Raw genomic sequence first — 27,102 nt, forward strand, 5'->3', positions numbered from 1 at the left:
ACTGAAAATATCATTTCCGCTATTATATAAATAGGAACAATTACAAAATTTTAAAGAAATTTGTATTTTTCCTAACTATAAAAACCTGAGGTCCTTTACATAAGGAATTACTTTCAGCAAAGCTGGAATGGCCGTTTACCTCTCAAACAAGGTGGTTAGGCAGTTAACTACCGTCCGGTTGGCAGAAGACCAGCACACCCGGAGGTAAACATTCCAATTTGCCTTTCGGCCCAGGTAACAGACTGAGGGGTGGCATAAGGTGGGCAAAAAACTGTAAAGGACCTCAGGTTTGTGTAGTTAGGAAAAGTACAAATCACTTTAAACATTTATTATTTGTTCCTACACAATATGCAAACCATCGGCCCTTTACATAAGGAAGACTTACTCCTTGGAGGGATGAATCTGAGTGAGTCTCTGAACTGACTGGAGTTCGCCAAACCTGGATTCTCTTCTTGGTCAATTAGAGCGAGGAAGAGTACCATGCCTCTGACATGTTGAACGGAGTGTCAGAACTGCATGTTCAACTGTCAGACTTCTAGTCCTTTTCAAAAGTGGGTGAAATGCAACATCATTCGAAAAAGGGCTATGATGAATCAGTGAGTCAGACAAAAAAATAAATACTGGGTTTGTTTTATTGCCATGATCCCCTTCCTCCTTTGCTAGAGGAAGGGGATGGACTGCTTCTATAAGTCTAAAACAGAAAATAGAACAGTACTCGATTTGACACTTACCTGCATCAGTCGCCAGTTCCAACATGTGACGACTCATTATCCTTCCCTCTGCTTGTCAAGAGAGAGTGAAGGATGATGAAGAAGGAAGAGGAGGAGAGGCCAGTCACTCACACATACACTCTTTCTTCTGTAACTGAACACCTTAAGTGAGATGCAACTTCTCCTCCTAAAGGAGCTGGGTAAGCTACACAACTTGTTGAGCAGCCACCAAAGGACCCATGGAAAAGTGTCCAAGGACTTGTGGGCAATGTCCTGAAGGTAAAAAGATGTGAACATGGTCTGGCACCACCACTCCCCCGCCTTCAATACCTGAGGAGCCGACAGATTCTTCTGGGAAGCGAGGGATGGACCAATGCCCGACTTCGTGAGTTCTCGGACGGAACGTACTGGTGTTGTCCTCGCCAGCTGCAGAGTACGCTCTCCTGATCATCTTGGAACTAACACAGAGTTATCGACACTCAAGCCGGAGATGTAGAGTCCTTTTATGATAGCACCACCACACTCTACCAGGAGATACAGTAGTAGGATCTCGTATGATCATTAGCACCAGGGAGGAGATCTTAAAGGACTCACATCTGGCATCAGGGACTGATGGATTCTGAGTCTTCGTTATGAAATCAGGATGAAATCAAGCGTAACTGATCCTCATCCCCTTGAGCGTCTAATTTTAAAGGAAAGTCCAAAAAGTTCACCTACTCTCTTCGCCAATGCCAAGGCAAGCAAGAAGATGGTCTTGAGGGTCAGATCCCTGTCCGACGACTCTCGTAAAGGCTTGTATGGTGCACGAGTCAGGCTCCTGATAACGAATCATGTCCCACCTCAGGGGCCTGAGATCCCTGGGAGGGCAGGGACCTTTCAAAGCTTCTCATCAGCAGAGAAATCTCCAGCAAGGAGAAGATATCTACTCCTCTTAGGGTAAGACTAGACTCAGGGCGGCCCTAAGCCTTTCACAGCTGAGACAGAGAGAAGCTTTTCTCGGTGAAGAAAGACGAGGAAGTCCGCTACCTGATGAAAAGTGGCTCTGACCGGAGAGAGACCCCACCTATGAAACCAACCACAGAAGGCAGCACACTTTCCCTGGTCCTCTACCTGCTGAATAGTGGCTCCATCTGGAGAGAGACCCTGCCTTCGACACCAACCACAGAAGACGGACCACTTTCCCTGGTATGCTGATGGAGAGGATTGCCTGAGATACCCAGCGGTCTCCATTGCTGTGCAGCGAAAAAGTCTCTCGCCGCAAGAAATGCTGGATAGTCTCCAGCCATGAAGACACAGGACTGCACTGCCTGATGGAAATGTTCCATGTGCAGTTGACACAGAAGGTTGTGCCAGGGAGGACTCTCTCTCTGTGCCTCAGATAGCAAAGCTAGCAGGTCCAGATACCAAGCAACATGTGGCGACTTGGGAGCCACCAGGGTCATTCTGAGATTTGGAGCGATCACCCTGTTGATCCCCTGCGAATCAGACAAAGCACAGGGGAAGCATAAGCATCAAGGTTGTCACATGGGTGTTGGAAAGAGTCCTCTGGAGAGGCCAATGGGTCTGGTATGATGGAGCAGAATACCTGGAGCTTTCTGTTGTGCCAGGTGGCAAACAGATCGATGGAAGGAGGACCCCACAACTCGAAAAACTTTTCTGTAATGTCTGTGTGAAGGGACCATTCCACTGCCATCACACAATCCTGGCGACTGAGCTTATCTGCCGCTACGTTCCTCTTGCCTGTAATGTACCTGGCTGACAGCTCTCATGAGCGAGCTACCACCCACTCATGCACCCGCATTGTCAAGTGATGAAGTGGAAGGGATACTAGACCCCCTTGCTTGTTGACATATGCCGCTACTGTGGTGTTGTTGGTCATCTCAAGCTGAAAGAAAGCTGTCTAGACACAGCTTTAGAGAGTCCGGTCTGTCTAGCTGCTCGCTCAGCATTCGCCTTGCAACTAGGTTCGGCATGCGAGGGTTTGGATGATAATGGTGAAAATGAGATTGTCTGAGAAGATCTTCCACGTGGGAAGGAACATCGGAACTTCCGTAAGGAGCTTAGGAGTTCCGGAAACCAAGGGCGTAGGGCCAGCAAGGAGCTATTAGAGTCATAGACGTTTTGACACTCTCCCGCAATTTCCTGATTACCTAATGAATGCGACCGAATGGAGGAAAGCATTCACCTGCAGGTGTTCAGCCAAATGGAATGTCCCTTCGCCGTGTTTAGTACTGGCCTGGGAGGGGGGGGGGGTACCCATACGTTAACAAGTTATTGCACTTGCCGGACGGGATATGAACCGTCTGAAACAGACGTACCCGTGCCCTGTCTTGTGAAGATCGCGTATGGAAACCCCTTGTCGGATGGACTTCGGGGGTTAATTACGGGTTAATTACATTCGTGCAACAAAAATTGAAGATAAATCCCTAATTAGCAACCAAAAAACTGTAGAAAAAGTCAAGTTAGAAGGAAATCGCCGCCGCGGAGCTACTACTTAGATCTACCATAACCTTTCCTGTAATGCCAGGTCCTGACCTAACCAGATCTTACCTACCTAACCTAACTGACGGTGACGTGCCCTGGGTTGGCGGGGGGGGGGGCTTGGCTCCCTGGGCAACCCCCCGAAAAGGCCGTAACCTGTCCCGGCCGGTGAATGGCGGAAATCAGGCCTCGCAAGTAATGTTTTACCACCTAAACTATCATAAACCTGACGAGCCTACTAGGTAAATTTGCTATGCCTAGTCCAAACTATTCTACGCAGCATGGAACATATAAAAACTATACTTTAAACTAATTTGCTTACCAATTTACGTTGTGTTCATGGCAGGACACAGTACACAGACGTTGACAGCAACTTCAGTAGATAGTGTTCTTCAAAATAGCAATAATAATAGAGCTTCTTCTTCTTCCGGTTCTTCAAGGATTCCCCGCTGCAACAGTTACGAGCACACACCGCTGCCGGATTTTTAAAAGGATTGTTCGCAGTTATTTAGGTCTAATTATTACCCCCACCTTTTATCTGACACCGATTCTACTTGTTATTCGATGTTTCTATCATTTATAAGATTTTTTTTTTTCATTTCGCCTAATTTTAAGTGTTTGTGTCTGTTCCAAGACAAACACAGTTTCCCGTTAGCAATGCCACTCGAGATTACGCCTATCTCTTAGTAAACAAACAAGTCGTTAAATTTTACCCATAAGTCTCATCTTCTTGTCCAGTTTCCTCATTTAGTGTTATAATAACTTTTTTTATTTGAAAATTAACGTATTTAGTACTTTATTAATTTTCATATTGAAAATTAACATTTTACAACTTTACTGCTGTAGGTGACCACCCTTGTTAAGTATCTGTTATTAGGTTATTATTTTTAAATAAAGTTGTGCTGTTTTCCTAACAACCATGGCTTCCCAGGTCAACACAATTCTTAATTTTTTAAAGAGATTTTAGGGTATCTTAACTTAAGTCATGAGCCATTATTTTCCTCGACTCGTTACACAAGAAATGTTTGCCCTGAAGTTCGCCTAACGATCAAATAGACTGAGCCCAGCTTGTATTATAATGCCAGTATCTTTTACTTCGAGCTCTATAATGTGCTGATTATAATTAAAAGCTCTTATGAATCTCAACTTGATATCTTTCCTCTTTTTCTGCAAGGTCTTTTCAATTTCTTAATTAAAATTTTTCCTAATTTCCCTTTCCAATGTTTTTGCATGTTTTCTCATCTCATCTATATTCCTCTTATATTTTAGTATTATATTATATATTTCTTTTATTGATGAAGCCTTTTTGGTTAGTGTATGTTACTTTCTTTAACAAATGAGATGTGTAATTAATCTGTCCAGTAACGCTAGACCCAATATAATATGCTCAAACAAAACATGTGCTTCCCTTCATGCATGCAAGTGCAGCAAGTTAACATAACAATGGTTCATGGTAATTTGTATCATAAGCACACTATACCTAAAAAAAGTGCCTATTCTAAGTTACGATTTATCAATGCAACTCTTACCTTTTCAAGCTTTATCAGCTGGTCTATTGCCCTCCCGTTTCCTCGAACCCACTCTGCAATCGTTTGCCGTTTTCTAAAAGCCAATATACCCGTTTGTGAATCATTCTTTTCATTGGCTTTCCAGGACAAGGTACCAATGCCATTGGTCTGTAGGATTCAGGTCGTTCCTCGCGTTTTCCAGGTTTTAGTCTAGGCAAATCACAATCTTTGTCCATATCTTAGGACAGTTTGTATAACTCCAACTTTCTCGGTAAAACCATGATTGATCACGTTTCCCTTTTGTTCTGTTTTTGATTATTTGTTTGTGGATTCTCTCTCAGCCTGTTGCCCGTTCACTGGGTGGTTCTTTTATGCATCCTTCAAACTCTGCCATTTCCATAGTCTACAACAACAGAATAGCATAGGTTACGTTTTCCCAAATCAACTGCTAGTTATTCAGCCTTCTCTGGTGGTTCAGACATTAAGGAAAAAATATTTAATATGAAATCCTTCTTGACTATCACAAATGTTTTTCACTCAGATTCTGATAACCTAAGGGTATACCATAGGATAAGGGTTGAAAAAATAAAATACACATATTCTAGCAAAAGTATTTTATTCATTCAAAGATAGCACATTTTCCTAATTAGATAATTGGTACCATAAACAACCTTTCACCATTTAATTATGAAAGATCTTGGAATAATAATATTATATACAAACTAAAGTTTTATTGCATTATAAACCTTTGGCATGTATCTAACAATACAGAATCAAATTGCAAGTGAATTCGAATTCATGCATCTTAAGATAATTCAATCAAGTAATCCCTTTGACATTTAAAAAGTCTCCTTAAAATTATCCATTAAAATTAAGATATGAGATAATTATGTGTCTCATGTTTTGTCATTAAAATGCATTTATCAGCACAAAAAGTACCGCCTTATGCGATCAGCACATTATGGAAGATATGTACAAATTTAACTCACTTGAATTATGAGAGAAAGAAATCTGATAAGGTATCCTTCTTAATCTCTTACAAATGGTCAGCATTTTCTATTTTATAATGGTAAACATATATTTTGTATTTTATCAAAAAGTCCTTCAAAGAAGTATGTATGTAAAATGGGAATAAAAGCACGTTAAAGGAAGAGGAAGAAGATGTATATATATATATATATATATATATATATATATATATATATATATATATATATATATATATATATATATAATTATATAATTATTTAGCATTTAATGAAATGGGCGAACACCATCATTATATTACGTAAGAGTGAAACGAAAATTAATGTCAATATAATTTAAATGAAGTGCTGCATTAAATATAGAGAGAAGCATATTCTCCTCAAGCCAATCAGAGATTATATCAGAATCAAATATATATACTAATATATGGTATCATAGTTAAGGACAACACAAATGAGAACATTACAATTACATGGAAAATCAAAAGGTAAAAAAAAAAAAATGAAATTCTACAAGATGCCCTACATTGTAAGTCAATGATCCTTGAAGGAGGTCGATGAATTGTACAGTCCTTTATTCCAGTTACTTGCTGAACCTAAAGGTAGAAGAAAAATGTATTAGTTACAACTTTCTATGGATAACCTGGGTAGATGCTGAAAATGTGAATGTTTAAGAAGCTTTGAGCAACGTTAGATGAACAAACAAATTGGTATGTGATTGTCATTTGCCAATATAAACCATGTATTGAGTAACAGAAAACACAAGTCTTCACGTACCTGCAGTGTATATAATGTATTTTAGAACAACAGCTTACAACCCAGTGAATTTTCGACTACTACACGAAATTACAAAAAAAAAATTAATTGCAAACATATTTTTAGCTCTGAGAAATCTTTAAATTCATATAGTTAAGGTTGTGTATTGAAATCTCTTCATACTGTATTCCTACAAAAATGAACCCTAGGACATGAAGAAATGTATTCAAACTTAAAAAAAAAAAAAACAGCAAATATTTAGGTATTGACAACCAAACCAATGCTTCGTGGAAATATTGATGGATTCATGGAACATGAAGCAGTGCTTATTCTGTTTCTAAAAATATGGTTTCCCTTGGCAAATGACCAAAAAGCATGACAATGGAAGTGATGCACACAAACGTCACAACTCAAATCTATGCTGGAAGTCTTTAGAAAAGTGTCTACCACAATAAACACTTCCAAAAAGGTCGAATTTAGTTGAGCATTGTGTTCTTCACTTCTGCTGTTCAAAGCTGAAAGATAAACAAGGCTCACATAATATATGTTGATGTTCCTTGTATCTTAAACTAAAAAAAAAAAAATCTGTGTTCCAAAGATAGAAGTCTTATTGCAATGATATCAGGAGGCTATCAGATCTTGTTCAGGTTCTGTCGAGCCTCGCATAACACTTACCTGACTGTTTTATGATTGCTGGACTGATTCTCCTGGAAATAATAACTGGACGATGAATGGCATTTCTGCTTCACAAAGCTGTGTACATTATAACAGTACTTAGAATTCCAATGTTCAATTTAACTCATGGTGTTTTCTTTCGAAGGATTCAACTTCGTGACTTTATTACTGGAACGTTAATTAATGTAAAGTTGCACAAGGAATAATTAAGCATGGATAGGAATCATTTTCAGGTCCACAATGGAACAGATTTTAAGGGAACTGAGAGAAAAATGCTAGTTGTAAATAGATAATACTTAGGATGGTTAAGAGCTCTCTGTAGGTGAAATAACAGGTATGAACTTATAATACAGGAGGGGATAATGATAACATCAAAACTATGTGGATTTGTTAAACTCGAAACTGAAGCAGAAGCCAGAAATCGATTCCAGTTTGTATTAAGAGAGTGAATGATGTAATGTGTTTGTACCTACAGCTAAAACAGTACTCAGTCTGTCAAGGACATCTTCATTCATTATTCAAACTCATTACTTTCGAGAATTTCTTTTTCTTTGTTCAAATTTTTAGACTGTTAGCTAGTAGGTATGACAACCTCAAACATAGAATTTAGGGTGACATCCAAGTTCCAGTCAAGGGAAATGATTCATTTGGGTCATCCCTCCCTTACAAGTTGTATGAGACCAGTGGATTATCATTCCATGTTTGAGGTTAGCATAATGCAAAATGAATGGTGGTGATTATTCATCTCACAACCGGTAGAGGACGTGTGAGAGAGATCCTCATTGATGGTGTCTTGGATCATCACGTCCTGAAATTACGAAAAAGAAGAAACTGTTCACCATGTCTTCGAAAATGTGGTTTCAGAGCAGCAAAGGCATCCATTAGCGTTTACTTTTTTTTCTAATGAGCAACATCAGCATGAATATAGATCATTTTTGCTTACCTCATCCATGTGATAAAGAATGCATGATTTAACAAATAACAATAAGGGAACCTACAGTTCTTTCTCTGAGTTCATAATACAGGAGGACAGAATGAGAACATAAGAAGAGAATGCTTTCCGTAATTGGATTCAGATACCATAATAACCTTAGCACTCATGATATTTTAAAGTAATGAAGATGATCTTGTGATATGCATTTTGGATATTCTGGGAATTGCCAATCAGAAGACAATGGGAGCATTAATAAATAGATGTGTCATGTTGCAATCTTGAGTAAAAGTCTTAAGGGGCTTCCTCAGGTCGGCGCATCAAAACTTACTTACCACAAGTCAGTTCACCAGTATGAATCTGGTTGGCTTTTAATTCTCTAGTCTTTGGCCGGTAAGATATTCTAAGACTACTTCTATCAATATATAAAAAACCACAGTAACCTCAACAATGACCATATTTGCCCACAGCAATAGTATTCCTTACTCCTGTAGCATACTTCGCAATAGACTAAAGTGTTCGTCTATCTCATCAGCTCATTGACTAACATTTTCAGAAAGTATCGCCGTTTCTTTGGCGTTCATTTATACTTTATCAGTTTCATCTACTTATCTTGAGCTCTTCCCTCCCTGAAAGAGGTGATATGCGTCGATGACATAAAAAGGAAATTAGGTATAAAGAAGAAAATTTAATGAGAAATGAAAGCTATTATTCAGAGAAAAGTAAATAAACGAAGTATTCTGAAAAAGAAAGAAACAAAGAATAAAAGAGAAGCGGTTAAGTTAATAGAGACAAAGAAGTATTACAATGGATCTGGAACTGTTTAGGAAAAATGATTAAAACCTAAGATTTTCAAGTCTCGCATCCATTGCAAATAAGAACTGTATGAAATTACGAACTGCTGAAGCATACAGTGCTACAGTTTAGAGGTATGCGCTTCAATGAATTAATGAATGATAATTAATGATTCAATATCCTAAATGCTCTGTTTGCCAATACCTTGTAAAATGTAGCACAGCTAATAACTTACTTTACACACATTTTAAACATGGCTTCATAACAATGCAAACAGTAACTACATACTCATTACAAGTACGGAGGACAAGTCACGTCATTCAGATCACTTTGTGTAATTGTGTAACATAATTTAGTTCTCTGCACTTACTACTCACCACCTGTATTGGGAGGTTTAAAGCAATGCATGAAATTCGCTAAGAGTAGACATAACTTGCAGAAAGACATGGCAGAAATATTAGTCTTTCTGCATGAAGAATGATTAGAGGAAAGTTTTAGGCATTAACCTTTATCGCTTTTATTTTTTGCTAATGATACTTCATGCACTTGCATCCTGTAGGTGACAAATTCACAAGTATCGTCTGAGTACGTATACATGTTTGCATCATTATCAATATATGATGCATTTTAAAATACTTGTAACTTCGTAACGATACATGAAAAATTTATCTGTAAAAATGATAAGAAAGCTTGGTGTCTAGTTTTTCTGTTCTTCTGAAGTTTTATTTATCATTTGTTTTATTAAATATTTTTCACAATTTCTGAAACTTAAAAATGACTTCTTTTTTTTTTTAGAACTGTTGTTGACCTATGGCTTCACTAGAAGAGAATGTGAACTGCTTTCTTTGGATGGCTGAGCTGAAATGTTCTACACTGTCCAAAGAAGCTTTACAACCCAGTACATACAATAAGGGAGCACCACACAGGAATTGCACAGCCAGGTGGATGAAGAAATTTAAGGAAACAGGTTCTGTTATTGATAAATCATGGTCTGGCAGACCATGTGCTGATGAAGGAACTGCAGCATCTGTAGAACAATCCTTTGAAAGAAGTCCGAGAAAAAGTCTTAAACAAGCATCTTTCGAGATGAGCCTTCAAAATCTACTGCGCATAAGATTCTGAAAGCCTCATCCCCAAAGACTCTCGTTAAACTCTTTCTCGGACTTCTTTCAAAGGATTGTTCTACAGATGCTGCAGTTCCTTCATCATCAAATGGTCTACCAGACCGTGGTTTATCAATAACAGAACCTGTTTCCTTAAATTGCTTCATCCACCTGGCTATGCAATTCCTGTGTGGTGTTTCTTTATTGTATGTACTGGGTTGTAAAGTTCTTATTGTATGTACTTTGTAAAGCTTTATTGTATGTACTGGGTTGTAAAGCTTCTTTATTGTATGTACTGGGTTGTAAAGCTTCTTTATTGTATGTACTGGGTTGTAAAGCTTCTTTATTGTATGTACTGGGTTGTAAAGCTTCTTTGGACAGCGACAGTTTACATTTTAGCTCAGCCAATCAAAGAAGGCAGTTTACTTTCTCATCTAGTGAAGCCATAGGTCAGCAGCAGTTCTGAAAAAGAAGTCATTTTTAAGTTTCATAAATTGTGGAAAATATTTGATGAAACAAATAATAAATAACACGTCAGAAGAACATAAAAATTAGACATCAAGCTTTCTTACCCTTTTTACAGATTAATTCCATCATATACGGTTACGAAGCTACAAGTATTTTAAACTGCACCATGACTTTGTATATATATATATATATATATATATATATATATATATATATATATATATATATATATATATATATATATATATATATATATATACATATGCCAATCCATATCAGTAAAGAAATTAAAGGTACGATACAAACAAACAAGAAAAATACTTACTTTCCTCTAAGACTATCGTACTTGGAGAATGCTTCATCAATGTCGACATAGCAGCCTTGCAAATGCCTGTAAAGGATGAAGCATTAGTCAAACGAACTCTTCAAAAACAATATTTCGCTTATGAACGTTACAACATTCAGATCACATTTTCTGTACATTATACCTTCGTCTCTCTGAATTGTGTTAACTATAAAAGGCACCACAGACCAGTCCTTGATAGATTAGATTATTTAATTTCTCCGTATTCCTTTGTATTTTCCTATTGTGCTATTATGACTAGTTGAGTTGATGTCTATTTACTAACCTGTCGACCTTAGTTGCATCAAAGGCTGTGCGTCCATGAAGAACTCGTCTGTTATTAAAAGCAACAAGGTCACCTGGGACCATGTTGAATTCCAGTCCTGAGCCTGGATCTCTCAGCTTTTCAGAAAACAACTGGAAGATACAAAAAATACGTCACCATGAGAGTAAAAACGTACATCTCCTTAGTCAGATATGAATGACATTTTTCATGACTATTGTTCCAGTTCTCACTGAACGTTTCAGGTCTTGTGGTGATTATCGCACAGTGGCAACACATTCCCCAACAGTATAGAAAAAATAATCAAGGTAAATAAAGCGTGTTGTACCTTATAGGCGTGGTAGAAAGGCGTAACCACGTGAGTAGGTGCTTGCAGAGGCTTCATGGTCCTGTTGTTGTAGTGGACCTCTGTTACGTCACCGTTACTGTTGGTGCACAAAACTGGCCAGATTGCAGAATACTGTTGGCCATCGTTCTTGATAGAAAATCTGAAGAGAGGATCCTGATGAATATTTTATACTGCACATGGTAATACTACAATGACGTGATAATTAACGAAAAGACATTTTACTTTTAACAGTATCATATGTAAATTAACTTCACAACGTTTTACTTGAAGTAGAGAAAGTGTTTGTGAAAGGGTGGGTGCACACGAGTGTCCTAGACAAGTTTTACATTTTTCACACAACGCTAATCAAACATTTAACAAGAAACGAGAACTGGTAAGTTATATTAGTTTGTATCATTCAGTAAACAAAAAATACTTTCCACAAAATTCTGTAATGTGTCGAGATTAAATGATTCTCATTCATCCCAGTACCTGATGGGAGTTGATGTCAGCACATGGAATGCAGCAGGCTCGTTCTCCTCCAGCCATCGTGCGATACGAAATCCATCAGCAAAGAACGAACGGCCACCAGGATCAGAGCCTGTGAGCTTGGGATCGTTGGCCTATGAGAAGCGAAAGTAAATATTTTGAAAAAATCTGCAGTTTAGGACAGAAATCGGTCTATGGATTTGTAGCATCTTGATGTGTACTACCATTGTTATTGAGAAGATAATCAGGCATGGCAGCTGGACCTTTCTTATAATTAAAAGGATTTTTTAACGGAAATGTACCTTGAGACAGTGGAGGAGCTGCATGCCGGGAGATTTTTCTCTGTAGTTCATGTCTGTGTGATGAGCCAAATGTAATCCGGTATAAGCTAGGTGAGAGCCTTCTACCGGCTTGTTGATGACATCAAAGGTCTGGCCATACTGCGTCTCTTTAACGTAGGCGAATCTTTTGACAACATCAATGATCTTGTTCGTTTCTGTAGGAACCCCACGAAGAACAGCAACGCCGTACTGAAAGAATAGCATGGGCTCACATGCAGGAAATAAGGTGAGATGGATGTTCATTCACTATTCAGTATTATTAGACACCAGGAAAGAGGGTGACTACTGAAATATTTAATTGGGGGTAACTTACTTTATAGAACATATCCAGCCAAGTGCACAGACCACTTTCTGTCTCTATGAACTCTTTGTAAGAGAGCTCAGGGAAGTTGGCCCAGATGGTTGTACGATCCCAGAGCTCATACTCTGGTCTGGCAGTGTGCAGTTCCATATCCGTGGTGTCACTCTCGAAGTTGTTGTGCATGAAAGACTGGCCATACTTGAAGAGCCTGAAGTTGCGAAGATTCACACAAGTCAAATAATATAGCAACTCAAGAAGACATTTAAGAAGTTAGTTAATTCTACCAATCGCTGACATCAAACACATTTACAGTATTAAAAGCACTTATACATTTACCAGGCAGGGTCGTATTCTGATGTGTGGATCTCCCCAGTCACTTCCCTCCAATTAATTTCCAGCTTGCCAAGTTGGTTAATGGTTAGGGATAGTGGCTTGACGTGCACATCAAGTGTTGGAGAGTCAACCAGTTTTTGTTTGGTGCTTGCATCAATGCACTGGGAGCACTGGCAGTTGTCGCGTAACTGAAAAGATATATAATCATATATATATATATATATATATATATATATATATATATATATATATATAAATATATATATATATATATATATATATATATATATATATATATAAATGGATTATGTATGTATGTGTGTGTGTGTGTGTATGCTCTAGCATAACTATGAAATGCATTGAGTAATTTCAACCAGACTTGATACACATATGACTTAGTATCTCAAAAAGAATACTGTGGTGGTAAGACATCATTAGCACCAAAGGGCACCCACCAAATGGGGTGGGTGTGGGAAGGACTTCCCTGAAATGGGGCTGGTTCTACCCGTAGACTTAGTAACTAAATAAATTCTATGGGTTTATCATACCTAATTTCGTTGTACATATGACTTACTATCTGGAAAAGAATACTGCAGGGGAAGACATCACTGGTACCAAAGGGGGTGGGGGTGGGAAGGGGGACACATGTAAATATAACAGAAAATGACAGCTATTACTGCCCAATCCATAGTTTTTGAGGTTGCTGAGATGAATAGTGACACTGTCAATGCCCTTTAAGTCCAAGCTCAGCCCCGATAGGAAGGGGATGTGAGAAGGGGTGAAAAATAACATTTCAAAAATGACAGCTATTAGTGTCTAATCGACAGTTTTCGAGGTCACGGAGATGAATAGTGAAACTCCCAATGCCCTTAAGTCCAAGGTCAGCCCTGATAGGAAATGGGGGGTGAGAAGGGGTGAAATATAAAATATCAAAAATGTTGGGCAATGTAATTGAAGCAACTTTCTTAACAGGAAAGGGAGAGAGTGAGAGGGAGAGGAAGTGAGAGAGTAGAGGGGGTGTTAGGGAAGAGAGAGAGAGAGAGAGAGAGAGAGAGAGAGAGAGAGAGAGAGAGAGAGAGAGAGAGAGGAGAAAGAGGGAAAGTGAGGGAGAATTGGAGAAAAAGTTAAGTATACCTTAGTTTAACCAGACCACTGAGCCAATTAACATCTCTCCTAGGGCTGGCCCGAAGGATTAGATTTAGTTTACGTGGCTAAGAACCAGTTGGTTACCTAGCAACGAAACCTAAAGCTTATTGTGGAATCCGAACCATATTATAGCGAGAAATGAATTTCTATCATCAGAGATAAATTCCTCTAATTCTTCATTGGCCGGTCGGGGAGAGAGAGAGAGAGAGAGAGAGAGAGAGAGAGAGAGAGAGAGAGAGAGAGAGAGAGAGAGGAGGGGTGTTAGGGAGGAGAAAGAGTGAGGGAGAATTGGAGAGAGAGAGAGGGAGAGTAGGGGGTGTTAGGGAAGAGAGAGAGAGAGAGAGAGAGAGAGAGAGAGAGAGAGAGAGAGAGAGAGAGAGAGAGAGAGATTTATCAGTTGTCATTCAAAGTTTTCCCAGGCAGCGCTGGGTTGGTCAGCTGGTGAGAAAATAATGGTCCACTGTTTAACTCGTAAGGTAGAAGATAAGAGATTGTTTTCTAAAGCTGCATATTTTCAAGTTGACTGACCTCAGCATATTTGCACGTTTTCAAATACAATACAACCCAGTCTTAGTTATAACTGGTAAAATACTCGTACTGCTGGAGATAAAAGTAGCTGAGGTCTTTGAACAGGTTCAGTCCTACTATAAACGAGAGAATAACAAGATACCTGAAAAGTGATTGTTATATAGAGTAAAAATCCTCATTTGTGAGCATAGTGTTTTTGTTCAGAGGAAGGGAAGGATATTAAACGGCAGAGTGTATGTGGTGAAAGTCTAAGTGACTCTAATGATGCTTCTGTGAATAAGAGTATGAAACGCCTGTCATTCTGAGGAAGATTTAAATCGCGCGAGATTATCTTCGATTCAGAAGCTGGGTGATGAAGGTGGCAGCCAGCTTCTCCTTCTCAAGAAAACGATTCATTTGTGAGAAAAAGAATGAATATTCATAAGTTCAAAGATGCACGATCAGTCTCACCCATATATATTTGAAATCAGCCGTTCTTTCCCCGTCAAAAATGACCTTTGCTGTCAGATGCTGAGCGGGAAGAGCTGAAGTGATGGCAGGCGCGTTCCCAGTTATATCAGTCCTAAGTGCGGGCGATACCATGGTAGACTTACCTGTGAGCGAGGAAAAATAGATGAATGTAGGCCCAGAAAAGAGAAACGTAATTTGCTTAAATTTAAATAGAGAGTAAACTGGAAATCTCGTGTTGTACATCATTATCCAAATGTATGGATATCAGATTGATCTAATTATTATATGCAAGGTCATAGTATGTTCTAAAGCTCGCTACAAGTTACAGTGACATAATAAAAAGAACAAGATCAATAATGTTTACGAAAAACAAGTTTGCTATACTGAAGTACTTTTGAACACAATTCAGTCCAAGTTACTGTTTTGCTTTTTTCTTAGTTTCTATATCTATTTTCAAAGAGAGAGAGAGAGAGAGAGAGAGAGAGAGAGAGAGAGAGAGAGAGAGAGAGAGAGAGAGAGAGAGAGAGAGGTAATACTCCAACTGAAAGACGAACGTCAAAGACACCATGCGAACAAAACATCTGAAAGTGTTCATCTTCGTCCGTACAGTATTTCTAGTTGACCTTTGAACCTTGAGGAGTGAGAGGCTGTTATGACCTCCAGACAGGTAGACATCACGTGTCCAGGTATCCTTAGAACTCTCAAGTGAAACAGGCACAGAGAGCCACATATGAATATTTAAAGATTCACAGATAGCAAAGATAATATCCAATTATTATGGTTTCCAAATTCGGAGAGCTAGGCACACTATATATCAGGACCATATAGTTGTAGGCACTGTGCTTAAATAAATAATGATATTCGCGTTACAAACATACAAAAGATAATAAAGCATTGAGGTGTTCTAGAGAGAGAGAGAGAGAGAGAGAGAGAGAGAGAGAGAGAGAGAGAGAGAGAGAGAGAGAGAGAGAGATACTTACGTCTCGTATGTATGGGTCTTGAAGGCTGTATCGTCGGAACAACCACACGCCGTAAGAGCAACATTGAAGACCGCATTGCCATTTTTCGCAATATTTGTAGTCACCTGAAAAAGAAATCAGAACATTTGTTGCACCTGCACAAGAACGAACTAGTCAGTACAGCGTTAAGTTTCCATAAACGTATGTTGCACAAGAAAAGTGAAGCAAGCCAGCTGCACAAGCCTTGTCCTGTTGCACTTGCAGTAGTTATGTTTTAAGAACTTTATTTTCAACAATTCATTTCCAGAGTCACTTAAATTTTCAGGATGTCAAACGCTGTCATTTTTCCTAGCTTGGGACCAATTTGGGCAAAAGATCCTTCGCTGAATAGTTGCACTTCCTCAAAAGCTACTACGAACTTGACTATCCTCTTCACTCGACAGCAAATTATTCCGTCAATGTCAGTGAAATTTGCATTTACTGAGCAGCAACTGAAAACGTCATAAATGGCACGAGTTGCGCAAAAAGCTATACCATGTTGGGATTTTTTCTCGCGCCTAAAGCAAGAGGTCATTTGTCAGTGGCGTAGCCAGGATTTTTGACTGGAGGGGCGCCAAACACTCAAGACGATTTTGAATGTTGCACAAATTTTTTTGTGACTATATACAGACACAGACATATATATATATATATATATATATATATATATATATATATATATATATATATATATATATATATAGCTATATATATATATATATATATATATATATTATCTCACTTTTCCCACTCATTTGGGGAACTCAGTGTATCTCCAAGAATTAAAAAGAGGATAATACTATGGAAATTCACAGCAGACTTATTTATTCAAACTAAAAACAACTGATGGATTAGGTAATGAATGAATGCACTCAAACGCAAAAAAAAAAACGAATCTGGCCATTTTTTCCCCCGAAAAAATATCGACAGGATTGAAAAACTTCTTATAATTTTATTATAAGAAGTTTTTCAATACTGTCAATAAAATATAATTTTATTGTAATTAATACAACTATTTACTGTCAATTGGGGAGAACCATTGCTCCCTTATTTCCACGCCCCTGGCTACGCCACTGTCAGTTGCGTTGGAAACGTGGTCGCGTTGGCAGTTGATAATACCCTTTAAGAACAACTGTTTATATAAACACTTGGAAACAAATTTGAAGGTAAGGGAGTCTTAGCTTTGAGTAGCAGTCTCCGTAACATTTCAAGGTCACATCTGAAACGAGTGGTGCTCAGCAGGCACAACGAATAAGGCGAGGAGCCATAAGCCTAATGACCTAAGTGGGTGGACACATCACGTGGATGCCAGAAGCCATCCACATGACTTCCCGACATAGAGAGAGAAAGCGTGGGCACTTCGCCAACCTCCCTAAAGCACTGTTGCCACTCCGGAAAGTAACTTCCATAGGAAAGGAGATTCCAAAATGCATAATGACCTTGCTTAAAAAAAGACATTAAATTTCTTAATTGCCGTTGCGATCTACCACATACCCTTCATGCTCTTGGGTGGAAATTATATTATTGCTTCTAGTATTACAATTATTACTAGCCTATAATGTTACCTATGAGCTCCTAGAGCATTGCCATTTACGGTATGCACTCTAATCAGGCTACAGTAGCAGCAACAGTAGCAACAAGTTTAACACCTTCCGGAACACTAAAGGACCTGCGACAATTTCAAGTGTTAACAGAATCCACGTCGAACAGTTCGACAGAGAATTTTCGATCACGAACCAGACGCGGGTCTGACAGATAACATCTGAATTCCTCGCCGAGACATTTGTCCCCAGTGTACCCAAGACGAAAGAGTTTTTATAAAGTTCACGAGACCCACCAGGGTTATTGAGGACGGATGCTTTACACGGTAATTATTGCACAAAAGGTATGATGATTTCTTAGTTTTGTCTTTAATCCTTCTCAACGCTACTTCACGTGGCAAAATTATTCAGACTCTAAAGAACGTTCAAGATTTGATCAAGACGTTTGAAAATGTTGCTTGGGCGACCTTCTGAAAAGTGACATACGTCTGTAGTTTTGTGCCATACTACTCTTCTCAGAAAGGACACATTAATATGGCACAACATTACAGAAATATATCACTTATATCAGAAGGTAGCCCAAGTAACATTTCCAAACGCCTGGATCAAATGTTAAACTTTCTTTAGAGTCTGAATAATTTACTTCATATCGCAAGAAGCAGTTTTGAGAAGGGTTAAAGACAACACTAAAAACAGTTGTTCTTCTTCTGCATTGTTCTTGTACTCTGTAATAATCGCTCACGTCGTACTGGTTCTTCCCCGGGTGAATGTTATCAAAGACCTCAGTATGGAAGGTCATAAGACTAATAATACCGTTGACGTTGGTCTACATAATTTGTAAACCTTCATTAAATACTATGCTGAAAACATTGCTGGCATTTATACAGTGTTCCTCTTGACATACAGGCGATAAGAAATCAGAAGCCAAAGGTAATCTTTGAGCTGCTAATTAGGAGGGCAAGAGGAAATCGAAGACTGGGAACTCTCAAACCAGTATGTTATCTTCAAGACAGTGGAATGTTTATATCCGTCTATCTATAATATGAAGACAATATATATATATATATATATATATATATATATATATATATATATATATATATATATATATATATACAATCATCTCGTTCCTTTATTACGTATTCGAATAGCTGGGTCAGCTATATAATAAAAGACACAAAATCAAGTAAACACGAAAGCCGATGGTATACAGTTAAATTCCAGAACAGTTTCTAAGGCCAGTTTTGATGAATTACTAAAAACTGAACTGAGAAAGGGCCATGAATTAACATCTTCCTGTGTGGTAGCCTATCTTATTTCCTGTAGCACATTAACCTTGAGATTTAGCAGCATGTTAAACAAGCTCACACTTCCAGTTAAGGATGCGATGACATGCACATCGGCATCCAACAACCTCCCTAAAAACCTGAAAGTTTTAGGCATGGACACTTTTATCAGCCATGATGCAAACGTACACTCTGGTAACTATGAAGTCACAAAGATTTGGGAAGAAGTAAGAATTTCAATTAAAATGTCACCTTACAGTTTGAAAGAAGAAGAAGAAGAAGGGTTGGGGAGGAGGACGAAACAAATTTCCTCAATTCAGTTCAGTTTCATATCACAGACAAGCAAGCTAAAAGATACTGTAATGAATGGGACTTAAGCAACGTGAAACAAACAGACAAATTTAAATGAGCATGTCAAAGCTAAACTCCATTTCCTAGCAAATTTCTTGATTTGTTACCAATTACTTATCAGATGTTCGGAAACATTCCACAGCAAGTTCAAACGCATTTGTCGCTCCTTACACCAACACCTTATCGGTGCATCAGTTATCGTTTTCTTAATCCTCAGTTTCACTTCCACGCGAAACTAGTCATACAGGGGGAGCGGTTTGCAAGCGTCCAATCAGCGTTCGAGAAGACGAGCAGCTTTATAAGGAAGTAAGAGCCCCTGTGGAGGGGTTGGTGTAACAAGTGGGTGTGTCGTAGGCACGGCAATTGGTGAATAATCCAAGAAGTAAACTAACTGGTATCGCCGTAGGAAAAACAAGTACTCGAGAAGAGAGGCAACTTTTTTTAAGACTACCACTATCAGGAAGGCAGGTGAAGTCCCCGGCAGACCACTACTTTCATCTGTGAGGACATACTATAGTAAAACATAGACCCCCAACCTTTTTCTCAGCTGACAACCACGTGGACAGCTTCCAGCACGTGAACACCCAACTTCCTAGTGGGTGATGAAATGCACCCTTTGTTCACCTGGCGATACCGTGATGTCTTAAAAAAATGTAGGCTCATTCCACGGCCGCGCCATAATTTGTGGGATGGGTACCCGAATCCGACTCCGCACCCTGTGCAAGTAGATTTGTTATCTGGCTTTTATCGAGACTTACAGACAGAGGGCAGGATGTTTTCATCTCACATACACGGAATCAAATACTTAATTTGGCGTTAGCAACGGTTAGTTGGACAAAAAGCACCGTGAGGCATAAAATACAGTACTGTAAACAAAGGACTGTCGAAGGTCTACACCTCTCTCTCTCTCTCTCTCTCTCTCTCTCTCTCTCTCTCTTTTTTTTTCTTTCATGTCGACGAAGCACAGACAAATAAAAGAAGGAAACCTTGGGGTTTTTTTTTTTTTTTAAGACCTCCACTTTTACTTTAAGTCAGTTGCGTGAGTCCTTGCTTTAGCTCGTTACCCTGACACCTTGGTGAACCTACAAATGGCTGCTGTATATTATTGCATACGGGTTCTCAGAACTCACATATGAAAATTTGTGCCCACCTTTGTTTCTTTATTTTGAAGGCACAGAGATGAGAAGAGCTGTTATTGCGAAAGAAAGTTACAAATCTCGCTAAGGACTTTCGCCTCTTTTGATATGCATGTTGCCAAATTTTTTGCTAACAAAATTGTACCTGCATCTAGGTCTAAGTTTCATTTTTCGTATAAACTATGCTTCCATTGATTTCTTAATAATAAACTGAATGGAATATACCGGGATCTGAATGTCAAAATTCCCCCTTTAAATGGTAGTGGAATTTTATAACCTATGATAAGCCTAGTTGGCCGCATATCTTATCTGTTTGCTGTTGCTATTTATAGTCACCTGACTTACATTGTAAACAGCTGTAACGCTAGAATGAACATTTTCCCTTATCGAATTTAAGTTGAAAAACACCCTTCAAATGGTTTTGGTTTGCGTATTAGCAAGTCTCAAACAACAGTGTGTTTCCATCTTGAAATGATGAAGAGTAATATTTTACATGAATGTTACTGTGCTAACAGACAATATTTTTGAAAGAATCACCTCTATATGCGTTACACATCTTTAACATATATGTCATCAAATGGTGGGGGGTTGGGGGGAAGTTTTCTGTATCAAAAATGTATTGTTGGTGTTAAATACTACAATTATAAAAATTTACAATTAGTGGTTAACTGTTTGTTCAAAAGATTTCTCAAAAAGTTGCCAATATTTTTGTAATTTCCTATTTTCATTTCGTGTAATTGCGATGGCGCATATCTTATCTACTGTTCTCAACGCCTCAGTGACAGGATACAAAATGAGAATCCTACCAAGTCTTCAAGTATTTCTCAAGACGAGTCACCTAAGAAGGACGAGATATGAGAGCGTTATCCTTAGGAACAGAATAATTCATTTTCAGAAAAGCTTGCATTCTGTTCAGACTTATCGATGAACTGGAGCACTAAAGGCAAAGTAGATAACCGAAAAAGGTAGAAGAAGAAGAAACTAGGCTTGCTGTGCATGGTCACGTGCTGGGAGGCGTCCAGCTCAACTGAAATGGCGCTGGCCGCTGGGTGCATTAGGGTCTGCAGCACGGAGCGTAGGACCAGCTCCCCGAGTGCAGTAATGTAAGAGCTGATCCACAGGGTAGAAACTCTAGACACCTGGGTGGATCTAGAACATTTCTCTATACAGAAATGATTCCACGTGGGTCCTAGACGATGTTAAACTAAAAAAACTACGTCGAATTCAAAGCGTCTAGTTGTTCGGAAAGTAAATACTTGAAAACATAGCACGAAAATCGATGATGATGTCACGAAAAGAAATATAAAATAGATCAAACGAGAATACATGTTTTCCCTGTGCAGAATTAATACTCGAGATCCGCCTGGTAACATGCTGCGGAGTTAATTGTAAGTCTTCAGGGTCAACTTTCACCAACAAAACATGGATGAGAGAGAGAGAGAGAGAGAGAGAGAGAGAGAGAGAGAATTAATTTCTAGCCTTTACATCAAGGTTCCTTGTTGCATCTCGAATTGCAGTTATCTATCAAAAATGGCGATCTAGCTTACTGTACTTTGCTGGGCAAAAAGGTTGACAGAAGTTATTCTAGGTCCACTTTAAAGGTTTCTTTTTTTATCTAACTCCAAAATTATATTATCCAAGGTTCCCAAATAAAAAAATGAAGAAAAAGAGACACTATGAAATGTCTTTTTTTTTTTTTTTAAGTTCTTCGAATTTGAAATCTTGCTTAGTCAGCTTCTGCAACAGCAGGCTCCTTAAACGAATAAGGCATGCACAATCAGCAAAAATTCACTGCTAATGTTATTAACAGAGAATGGTGTATATCTGTTCAAATTTCTAATAAGCCGTCCAGGGTGTTTATTTCAGTTTATTTTTTGGAAAACATGACAAATGATATCGGATGATGATTTCAAACGAAGTTTATTTTTATTATCAGGCTTTAGTTTCTCAGGGACCTGGGCTTTTCATTTCTCTTCAACATATTTCACATATACACACACACACACACACACACACACACATACATATATATATATATATATATATATATATATATATATATATATATATATATATATATATATATATATATATATATATATATATATATATATATATAATATATATATGCAGTGTAATGGAACTAATAAAACGCAAAAGGGCATAACAGAGAATCCAGATAATAACAGAGACAGAGAGAAAACAAAAATAAGCAATGACGAATTGACCAATCCCAGATGCCGGGACGGACTGGCCGGCACCCATATGAATAGCGTTGTACATCTCGCATGTGGAAAATATGTGGTCAGCATTTTTAGTGAATCTATCACCATGAGTCAGATGTTAATTGAAAGCGAGAATGTCTGAAAGCCTCCGGAGCATGAATCTATCACCAAGAGTCAGATGTTAATTGAAAGCGAGAATGTCTGAAAGCCTCCTGGTGCTCCGAACCGTCGGACTAAAAGTAAAGTGGAAGTGAACGTGAATATTCATGGGAAAGGAGACCACAGAAGTCAGTAAGAACGGGGCACCAATAGACCAGTGTGAGAATTTTTGCGGAGTGACAAGACCCTGAGTCCAGTTCGTGTGCCCAAAGAATAAATGAGAATTCTAAGTCCAAGTTTGCGGACATAGAATTTAGATAAAGACTCAGTCATAGCTACTATCCAAGGAACAGAGGGGAAATGAATTATGAACTCCTTAAGACACTAATAAATGTAGAAAGGGAAACGTACTTTCATTCAGAACCGAGATTTTAAAATCCTTGTTATTTCTAAGATAGCTGACATCTGAGCATGATAAAGGTGAGCGCAAAAGATAGCTGTGTAGCTCCTACTTATGTGAACGCCCACAGTGCAACAGATATAATAAAATTCTCTAACCATCCGCTTTACCCCCTGAGCTCCATAAATCCTTATGCCTCCTGTTGAAAGCAAGGCTTTTGGGATGAGGGCCATGACCCTGGCACCCCGCCCCCATCCTCCCCAGTAAGGTCAAAGGGGCCTGTGTCGACAGAGTCTGGCAACCGTTTGTATGGACAGACCTTGATACTGACCAGGTACAACACTGTTTAACTTCCGTGTTCGAAATAATAGAACGTACTTTTGCACAGTGTGTATGACGTGTATGCTACACAAATGTACGCCACGAGCGTTTGCCACATGTTGATGTTCGAAACCGAAGTCCATCGGAACTAGTTCTAGTTAGCTAAAAGCAGAAAGCTGTCTTCATATACGCGATGACCTGGCATCACACCCAAACCAGTCTGGCCCCAGGATCTCAAGAAAGAAGCAGACGAATGGAATATCCTCTTCCTGGTATTTATCGTCAAGATAAGCTTTGGAAACTACGATGTTCTGATAGATGATATGTAATTCAAATCTAGTAGGATTCAGTCACACTCTGTGGCTTTTGTTTGGGAATTCATGCTAAAACATTAGAAATGTCTCTGTGCCACAGCTGAAAATGAAAGAAAGGTTTGCCGAAATAAAATGCAATATTCAAAATCTTCCATTTTTGTAAGTGTACTCATAGGCCCATACGAAATTTCAAGACTATCAATTCCACCGCTAAGTCTACTTAACTACAAAAAAGCTTCAGTGCAAATTTATGGTCGCAGATAAGGCCGAGTTTAAATGATTAATGTGGAATGAATGAAAATTAAAGTACTTTACATCTTTTGCTGTGATACAGATTTTCATATCACCACATTCCTTCCTTGGAAATCAAAGGCAAGTTTCAAAATAACAACATGAAACCAGCCAACACCCGAAAAGAGGGCTGGGTTCGCATATCCTGTTTTTATTCAACGTTATCAACAGCCTCAAAGTCTCGTGTTTGTGCCGATCTACACATGCGCCGTGGTGTCTTCATCGACGTGGAGAACAAAGTGCGATTAGATAAGTTTCATCGGCGGATTTTATTTTGTGCTGCGTGCTCACATTCATGAATGGAAAATCACGAAGATAACCGCTAAGGTTACCTAGAGGTCAGGAAGTTGGTGACCGGAGAGGAGCAACGCGTAAATATGCTCCGATGCGCACACACTTACATAAATAAACACGTGTGATACTCACACACACACACACACACGTGCGCGCGCATAGAAACAATGTGATGTTGTTTTTTGTTTACAAGTAAAATTACACGTACCTCACGCAGCAACGATGAAAATACGTCAGCAATCGCTTTGGTGTTCAGGACGTCAGCGCACTATTTTGCTCATGCTTTCGTAAAAGCAGTTGTTTACAAAGCATGTCGTTTCTACACATCGAATATTATGACAAACTTCAAAACAGGAAACTCCCAGATGCTTCTTTAGCTTTAAAGAACCTTTAAATTCTGAAACACTAAAATGTAAAAGGCATTTGACCGCTTGAATAATCTACTATAACATTAAGCATCTGATACATAAAGTATTAGAAAAAAACTTACATACCTTCGTTTCCTCTGACCTTCAAGTACACGCTTCCTAAAAAAAAAAACAAAAAAATAAAACAAGTATAAACCAAAGCTCTCGACTGCTCCAGGGCCCCGCGGTCTGGCAGATTATGAGATGACCTTTCGGAAATGTCAGTAAATTATAAGGGAGGAACGGTAATACCCCGATAATGCCATAACCAACATGGCCCCCACACTCCTTCTCCTGCGGAACCCCAGAATAACTGAGAATATATACAGAACCCAATAGGTAGACTATAGTATCAGCCTGAACATCCCAGGAGGTTTCAGGTTACACGCACGCAAGCAATCAAGACGTCAGAATATGCAAGAAATATAAAGACAAAGGGAAGTGTGTGTGAATACGCAATCAGTCCTAAAAATGTGATACGCATATTCAAATACTTGTACTGCATGTGCTGCATATATAGTTTGTATGTATTAACCGTTACCTGTATAAACACAGAAACATATAAGCGAGAAAAGGTGGGGCGCAAATGTCTCTAACCTTACGAGATCACCAAATGATAAAGAGTTTTATCTTTGTGACTAAGCAAAGCGGGATTTCGGTTCGAATGCCACTCCCATTTTCACATTTTTTTTTCTCATCTCCATTTAAAAAAACAACGATTCAGGGGGTCAATGGGAACCCGAAATTAATGAAGTCTGAAATACATACATGAAATTATTATTATTATTATTATTATTATTATTATTATTATTATTTACGACAGCTACAAAAACTTTATCTCAAGAGAAGCAGTAAGAATGTTAGTAATAACAGGGATGGTAGTCGATTTATTTTTCCTTGCTTTATTTACATAAAAGACATACATATAGCAATCGCATATTATGCATATAAAGTCCTTCAAAAGAAGGCATCGTGCTTACCCCATACAAAAATGGAAAAAAACACGTTAAAAAAGAAGATATATATATATACATATATATATATATATATGTGAGTGTCATGACGTGCATCGTTTATACATAAAGGTCAACTCTGGTAAGCAAAGGCAAAAATTAACTACCACCACTATTATTACTAATATTCTTGCAGCTTCTCTTACATAAAGGTTTTGTTACTGTTGTTAGTCATATATATATATATATATATATATATATATATATATATATATATATATATATATATATATATATATAAATGTGAATGTAACTAAACTTGTATGCATGTAAACTTGTGCTCTATAGAAATCCAAACCGCTTGGCCAATCTAGACAAAATTTTGCACACAGCCCTCAATTGACCCAAGGAAGGTTTTCGTACAGGTTTCAAACCTGCACCCCTGCCCTCCGGGATACCTTATTTGCTGCGGGTCCCAGCAAAGACCCAGCCATGGGATAACATTTTGGACTGGTGTGAAGCATGGAGTGTTGGTTAACATATTTGGATATTTTTTTGTTTATTTGTTATTTGCATATTTATTTTTTTTGGATTCTGGACATGTCTATTTTTGAAAGGTTCGTACAGTTTCATATCGACTGTGCGAACTTGCGCGAACGGGGCTCTGTGGTGGCAGTGGGCCAACGTGTGACTTGCTCAATGTCGGGCTGAGGAAGGCGACTGGATTTGCCGCCACGCTTAGAAAAATTTACCTGCATCTTTGAATTCTTTAGGCACGCAAAGTGCACTATCATTAAAAATGCTTTTCTTTCCCGTGATTAATAATTCTGTCTAGAATGTATTGCTTTAAATAAACACGTTAATCAAAACCACACCCATGTGTTTATTCATTTCTAAGGTAAATGATCGACTGTTATTCAGTTTTCCCAGGCAGCGCGGGTTGGTCAGCTAGTGTATATGTATATATATATATATATATATATATATATATATATATATATATATATATATATATATATATATATATATATATATATATATATATATATATATATAAATGCAGACGTGCGCGCGCACACACACATATATATCTTGCATGTATAAAATGTCCTTACATCTATCTAATTTATGTGGGCTATCAGTGTTGTTTTCGAATATCTAATATAAGCTAACTCACATTTAATTACACCTGCCAGAACGTCAAAATATTAATGAAAACCCTCACCGCAGCATCGTAAATGACTAACGTTTGTCAGTCCAATTCATACATTAGACGTTTTTCTTTAAAAACCGTGTCAACAATCGTTGTTAACGCAACAGGCGTAGTAATAATCTTCATGGGAGATTATAAATGTCATAGGAACGACATTTATAACCAAAACAGAAATGAAAAAAAAAAAATAAAAAAACAAGTACTCAGAAATTACCTTAAAGCCAAAAGTATAAATGTTCTGTGGGAGCGGCTGCACTTCACTGTTGTGTGATCACTAACCAGAGAATGAGTCACAGCACGGCTGAAGCTTGCCATATA

The 27,102-nt window shown here is 38.3% G+C and overlaps 2 protein-coding genes across 9 annotated transcripts in view; both read right to left on the minus strand.

Annotated features, from left to right (window-relative positions):
- Pbp49 (proximal sequence element A Pbp49) overlaps positions 1-5,078 on the minus strand; it is a 65,691-nt gene extending 60,613 nt beyond the window's left edge. For 3 of the 6 annotated variants that reach the window (XR_010850379.1, XR_010850382.1, XR_010850381.1), the window contains exon 1: positions 3,514-3,653. The gene's annotated coding sequence lies outside the window, so the exon portion shown is untranslated. Of the gene's footprint in view, positions 1-3,264; positions 3,409-3,513; positions 3,666-4,720 lie in introns of those variants that run through there. The other 3 variants (XM_067088053.1, XR_010850389.1, XM_067088077.1) reach the window with 3 other exon arrangements.
- Positions 5,079-5,863: 785 nt separating this feature from the next.
- LOC136829457 (gamma-butyrobetaine dioxygenase-like) lies at positions 5,864-27,102 on the minus strand. Of its 3 annotated transcripts, none has more exons than XM_067088143.1 (11): positions 26,999-27,102; positions 15,936-16,039; positions 14,956-15,098; positions 12,835-13,019; positions 12,511-12,706; positions 12,159-12,386; positions 11,860-11,990; positions 11,368-11,527; positions 11,043-11,173; positions 10,739-10,804; positions 5,864-6,281 (listed from the first exon to the last, which is right to left on the minus strand). In XM_067088143.1, the coding sequence occupies exons 2-11, from the start codon at positions 16,015-16,017 to the stop codon at positions 6,269-6,271; spliced, it is 1,335 nt and encodes a 444-aa protein (XP_066944244.1). In that variant the 5' UTR covers positions 16,018-16,039; positions 26,999-27,102; the 3' UTR covers positions 5,864-6,268. The 3 variants fall into 3 exon arrangements, with proteins under 3 accessions (XP_066944244.1, XP_066944253.1, XP_066944265.1); XM_067088152.1 differs by lacking the exon at positions 26,999-27,102 and adding an exon at positions 24,706-24,728; XM_067088164.1 differs by lacking the exon at positions 5,864-6,281 and adding an exon at positions 6,995-7,924.

The sequence above is a fragment of the Macrobrachium rosenbergii genome, chromosome 4 (assembly GCF_040412425.1).
Source record: "Macrobrachium rosenbergii isolate ZJJX-2024 chromosome 4, ASM4041242v1, whole genome shotgun sequence".
Lineage (NCBI taxonomy): Eukaryota > Metazoa > Arthropoda > Malacostraca > Decapoda > Palaemonidae > Macrobrachium > Macrobrachium rosenbergii.

Bases quoted from the DNA above. Each gene is read 5' to 3' on its own strand.
- LOC136829457 (XM_067088143.1), bottom strand. From the start codon at position 16,017: ATGGCAATGCGGTCTTCAATGTTGCTCTTACGGCGTGTGGTTGTTCCG. The intron at 13,020-14,955 runs GTGAGACTGATC...ATATCTTTTCAG, and splicing joins CTGATTTCAAATATATATGG to TTACGCGACAACTGCCAGTG. The intron at 11,991-12,158 runs GTACATTTCCGT...CGCTTCTCATAG, and splicing joins AGCTCCTCCACTGTCTCAAG to GCCAACGATCCCAAGCTCAC.